The sequence below is a fragment of the Hevea brasiliensis genome, chromosome 2, assembly GCF_030052815.1.
Source record: "Hevea brasiliensis isolate MT/VB/25A 57/8 chromosome 2, ASM3005281v1, whole genome shotgun sequence".
Taxonomy (NCBI): domain Eukaryota; kingdom Viridiplantae; phylum Streptophyta; class Magnoliopsida; order Malpighiales; family Euphorbiaceae; genus Hevea; species Hevea brasiliensis.
The window spans coordinates 39,355,721-39,360,736 of NC_079494.1; the positions used below are offsets into that span (position 1 = coordinate 39,355,721).

Consider the following 5,016-nt stretch of genomic DNA (forward strand, 5'->3'; position numbering starts at 1 on the left):
TACTGTGTTTGGGAAAGCTTTTTACCCCTTTGTTGGGGAGTTTGGGGGGGGGGGGGAGCGGGTGTTTGCTCATCGACTCATCTCGAAAACAAAGGGAAAGAGAAATATCAAATAAAAGGCCTTTTTTTAATTATTATATTTAGATTAAACAAGGTACAAACGAACATCAGAAGCCAAAATCATTCTAATAAGGATGCAATAAATCATTTCATAAAGATACAACTGCCACATCAATTGCAAAGTATAGAAGAAAGCAAACTTGGATGAGTATTATAACTAAAACCAGAAGAGGTAGCCTCATGTGAATGTCATCAGAGATAAGTTTACCCAATATAAGAACCACAGACAACCTACCAAAACTGAACTTGGATTTTGCTCATTGTGAACAGTTAAAAACAAAGATCAGGAAAAATTAAGGCAAGGCTCTTACAAAATCAATTATGCCAGAAAAGCCTGGCTAACAATCCAAGGGAATAAGTTACCAGAGACCAGCATCTGTAAGGAAAAGATGACACAGTAAGCTACATCCTTACTGTCACCTGTTCTGCTGAACTTTTCTTCACAACTCCTCTTAAGCACAGCTCATTCAATAACTCCAAAGCCTCCTTGGCTAAACCTTCATAAGCTATGCCTTCAATGAGTATGGTGTAAGAAACTTCAGTGGGTTTACATCCCCTTGATACCATATAAGCCAAGAAGTCAATTGCACAGTAAGTTTGTCGAGCCTTACAAAGTCCCAACATGATAGCATTGTAGGTGATAGCATTGGGTTTAACCCCCAAACCTTCCAAATCGTGAAAGAATTTAATTGCTTCATCAACCTTACCTTCTCTGCTTAGCCCACCAATAAGTGAAGAGTAGGTGATTATATCAGGCTTAAGACCCTTTGCTCGCATCTCCCTCAAAAGTTCCACAGCTTGATCTGTTTTCCCCACCTTGGAAAGCCCATCAATCACAGTGTTGTAAGTGATCAAAACTGGTGAACATCCTTTGCTACTTAGCTGATTAAGTATCTCAACTGCAGCATCAACCTTTCCATCTTTGCATAGGGCTGTGAGCAAAGTGTTGTAGGTCACAATATCTGGATAACAACCTCTAGAGACCATTTTCTCCAGATACTCAATTGCCCTTTCCATCTTCTTTTCTTTACAGAAACCATGTAGCAATGGGTTGTAACTTAGAGAATTTGGAGTGCATCCATGCCTATGCATCTTCTCCAATATGTCAATTGCTCGACCTAACAAGCCCTTACGGCACAAGAAATTAATCAATATATTGAAAGTAACAACACTAGGAGAACAACCTTTCCGAACCATTTCAGCCAGTAGCTTCTCCGCATCAATCCACCTCCCAGTGCCACACATGCTACGCAAAATAATATTATGAGTAATCACATTAGGTTGGCATCCATATGATGGCATGTTGTTTAAGAACTTGATCGCTTCATCCAATCTCCCTTCCTTGCATATTCCATTGACAAGAACATTGTAAGTAACCACATCTGGATTGCATCCCCTACTCCGCATCTCATCTAAGAGCTTCATGGCTTGTCCAACCCCACCTTCTCTGCAAGTTGCCTCAATTAATATGGTATATGTGATCACATCTGGATAACACTCCTTTTCCAATTGCCGATGGAGAACTTCCATTGCTTGCTTCAATTTCCCACTATCACATAAAGCACGGAGAATTGTATTATATGTAACAACATCAGGGGCAACACTCATTCGGTCCAGAACCCTTAAGGCATTATCAATCTCCCCTGCCTTACAATACCCACTAGTCAATACATTATAAGTGATTACATCAGGAACCGCCCCAGAATCCTCTACTATCTCCATAACCCGAGTTGCCTTCCTAGTTTTTCCAATCTTGCAAAAACCACGAATTAAACTTGTACAAGGGATTATATCAGGAATATCCCCTCGATAGACCATGCTCTCGAGAAACCTATAACCTTCTTCTAATTCCCCATTCCTAATCAATTTACGAAGATGATTATTGCTCTCATCTTCCTCCAAATTCGGAAAAGAATGCAATGGATTTGAAGGAACGCGTCCATTTCCCAATTGCCCATTTGGCGACTTATCAAAACTTTTAACTTTACCATTGGAACGAAAAGCTGCAACCCCAGAAACTGCAAAAACCCGACCCGGTTTCAACTTTCTATTGCCTAGAAAGACTTTCATGCCTGAATCAGCTTTAGCCCTAACCCTAACTCCAGCAAAACCACTGCTGCTTCTAATATTTTCTCTATGGAAGTGTTGAAATGTGCAAAACCCTTCATGGGCATGATGTGTATGTACTATCAAATCCATACCTCAAGCTACTTATATTTAAAAATCAAACATTCATGCCTGACACAAAATTACTTCAGGAAATCCAGGTACTAAGGACTTCACAGGTTCGTTTCGCGTTAAGTAGACGAATAGACAAGTTAAGTGGGATTTTGGAGAGTGAAAATCAACTCATAGAAAGAGAAAGAGTGGATAGACGAAGCTTACCATAAAGAATGCTCCATAAGAAGAGAGAAGCCAGAACGATTTGCGTGTTCGGTGTTTGCTTATCCAGTTTGTGTCGTCTTCTGGATTCTGCAGGGTTACGTTAAGATATTGATTTCTTGTTCCGCAGAGGCGTGCGGTGACACGAATGATGGCAATGGGTATAGGTGGGATTTTATGGAGGGCAAATTAGGCCTGTTATTGAGGTGAGATAAATGGATCCGAAGAATTGGATCTGCCCAAGTTAGAAACTTGGACTTCCCTTAAACGAAAGGTTTGGGAATTAGGAATAATTACGCAGCCGGTCTAGCACCCCAAGCTCAGCATACGGTGATTTTTTATTTAAGATTGCAACGGGTTAATTTTTCACAAGTATCTAATCTAATTAAATTTTTATAGAATAAATTTAAATAATATATAATAAAAATAAAATTTAAAAAATAATATTAATAACGGATTGAAATTAAATTTAAATTTTATATATTAAATATACGTTATCTAAATTCATTTTTATAAATAATTAGTTAATATTAAATATATTTTTTTTATAATAATATTTATAAATTTTATATTTTTATTTTAAATAAAATAAAATTTAAATATTTTATGAAATTATTAAATTTTAAATATATATTATTAATAAAAATATTTTTTTAAAATTATTAATTAAAATGTATAAAAGTAAATGGTTTTGAATATTTTTTTAGTAATAATAATTGAGTCTAGGACAGATTCAAGTAATTAATAATAAAATTTAATGACAGGTATGAGTTTTATAAATATTAATCAAGTTTAGATTCAAATTCAAATAGGATGATTTTCACAAATACCTTACCTGTTATCATTCTTTTTTAATATCATATTCGAAAAACGTCAAATACAAACGGACATGTCACTCAAACCTCGGTTCTCTATATCTTTATCATATGTTAAGTCATCTCCAAAGGGACATATTAAAGATAGTAATGAGTTAGATATTTTCAAATATTTAACCAGATCGATCAAATCATATTAAAATGAGTTTAAGTAATATATAACTAAAGTTCGAGTTTAAATGATAATACATTTATTGAATTTGAGTTGACTTCGAGTTTTATGAATTGGTACCATTATAAAAAATATTTATATAAATAATTAATTAAATATAAAATATATAATTTTAAAAATACTATTTGTAAATGTCCATATATTATATTTTAAATAAATAAAATTTAAATATTTTACAAAATTATTAATTTTTAACATATAAGTTATTAATAAAAAAATATATCATGTAAATTATTAATTAAAATATATAAAATTAAATGGACTTAATATTATTAAAATAAAAATAATCAAATTTAAAATAAATTTAAATAATTTATAATATTTTTTAATTAAATTTAAATTAAATTTAAGCATTAATAATAATAATTATATTTGAATTCGAGGAAAATGATTTGCGGGAATCCCTATCACAAATTTGAGGTGGGGGAAGTGGGCACTTACCCGACAGCCCTGTAATTTTCTTTTAAATATATTTTATTTTTGTCCATGTAATAATTTGAGTTTATCCCGATATTAGAAATATATATTTATCTATAACTTAGATATATATTTTTTTATTTAATATCACTCATTTATTCCATAAAATTAAATTGCTCATATATTAAATTTAAATTATAATAGTTTTATACTAAGTGAAAAGTCATATATATATATATATATATATATATATATATATATATATATATATATATATATATATATATATATAAAGTGGGTAAATATTTTTCTAAAATTGCCATATGGCATGTTGTAAAAAAAATTAAAATACAAAAATAATAACAAATTAATTATTATTTTAATTAAAAGATTATAAAATATTTTTAGTGCACTTAAAGTAGTGTTTTCTTTTTCATAAAAAAATGAATCATTTTTATAATATGTAGAGTAGATATAACATGATTGTGAGAGATAATATGTGTATACTGGTAAACCTAATAATCTCTCTTTTAAATTAGTAAAAATAATTTCACATTTATTACCTTTTGCATAATGATTAATAAAAAAAAAATTCAATACATATTGGTAGGAAATTACTTTATTTTTTATTAATTTCTCTTTTTTAATTAATAAATTAATTTCACATGCTTTAATAGGAAATCTCTCAACTAATTCCTTGCTAATTTTCTTTCTTTTTTAAATTAGAAAATCCCTCAACTATAACTATGTTATAATTTCTTTAAAACAATAAAAGGAAATCCATTTTAAGATAGAAATAAAGAAAATAATATATTATTAGTTTTTTCTTTAATCTTTCATTATTATTTTTCAATCCTTTAATTATTAATTATTATCATTATAAAAATGTATTACAACTATTAAATCCAGTTTCTATCTATCTACATAAAATTGTTATATGGCATGCTATAAAAAGAAATTAATATACAAAAATAATAGCAAATTAATTACCACTTAAATCAATAAAAATTTCATATTTAATACTTTTTATACAATAATTAATGAAAAAATT

At 29.9% G+C, this 5,016-nt stretch overlaps 1 protein-coding gene across 1 annotated transcript; it reads right to left on the reverse strand.

Moving 5' to 3' along the window:
- Positions 1 to 244: 244 nt before the first annotated feature.
- On the reverse strand, positions 245 to 2,701 carry LOC110659588 (pentatricopeptide repeat-containing protein At1g09900). The gene is made up of 2 exons (XM_058135308.1): positions 2,505 to 2,701; positions 245 to 2,396 (listed from the first exon to the last, which is right to left on the reverse strand). Exon 2 carries the CDS (start codon positions 2,316 to 2,318, stop codon positions 522 to 524), a length of 1,797 nt encoding a protein of 598 aa, XP_057991291.1. The 5' UTR covers positions 2,319 to 2,396; positions 2,505 to 2,701; the 3' UTR covers positions 245 to 521.
- Between the last annotated feature and the right edge of the window lie 2,315 nt (positions 2,702 to 5,016).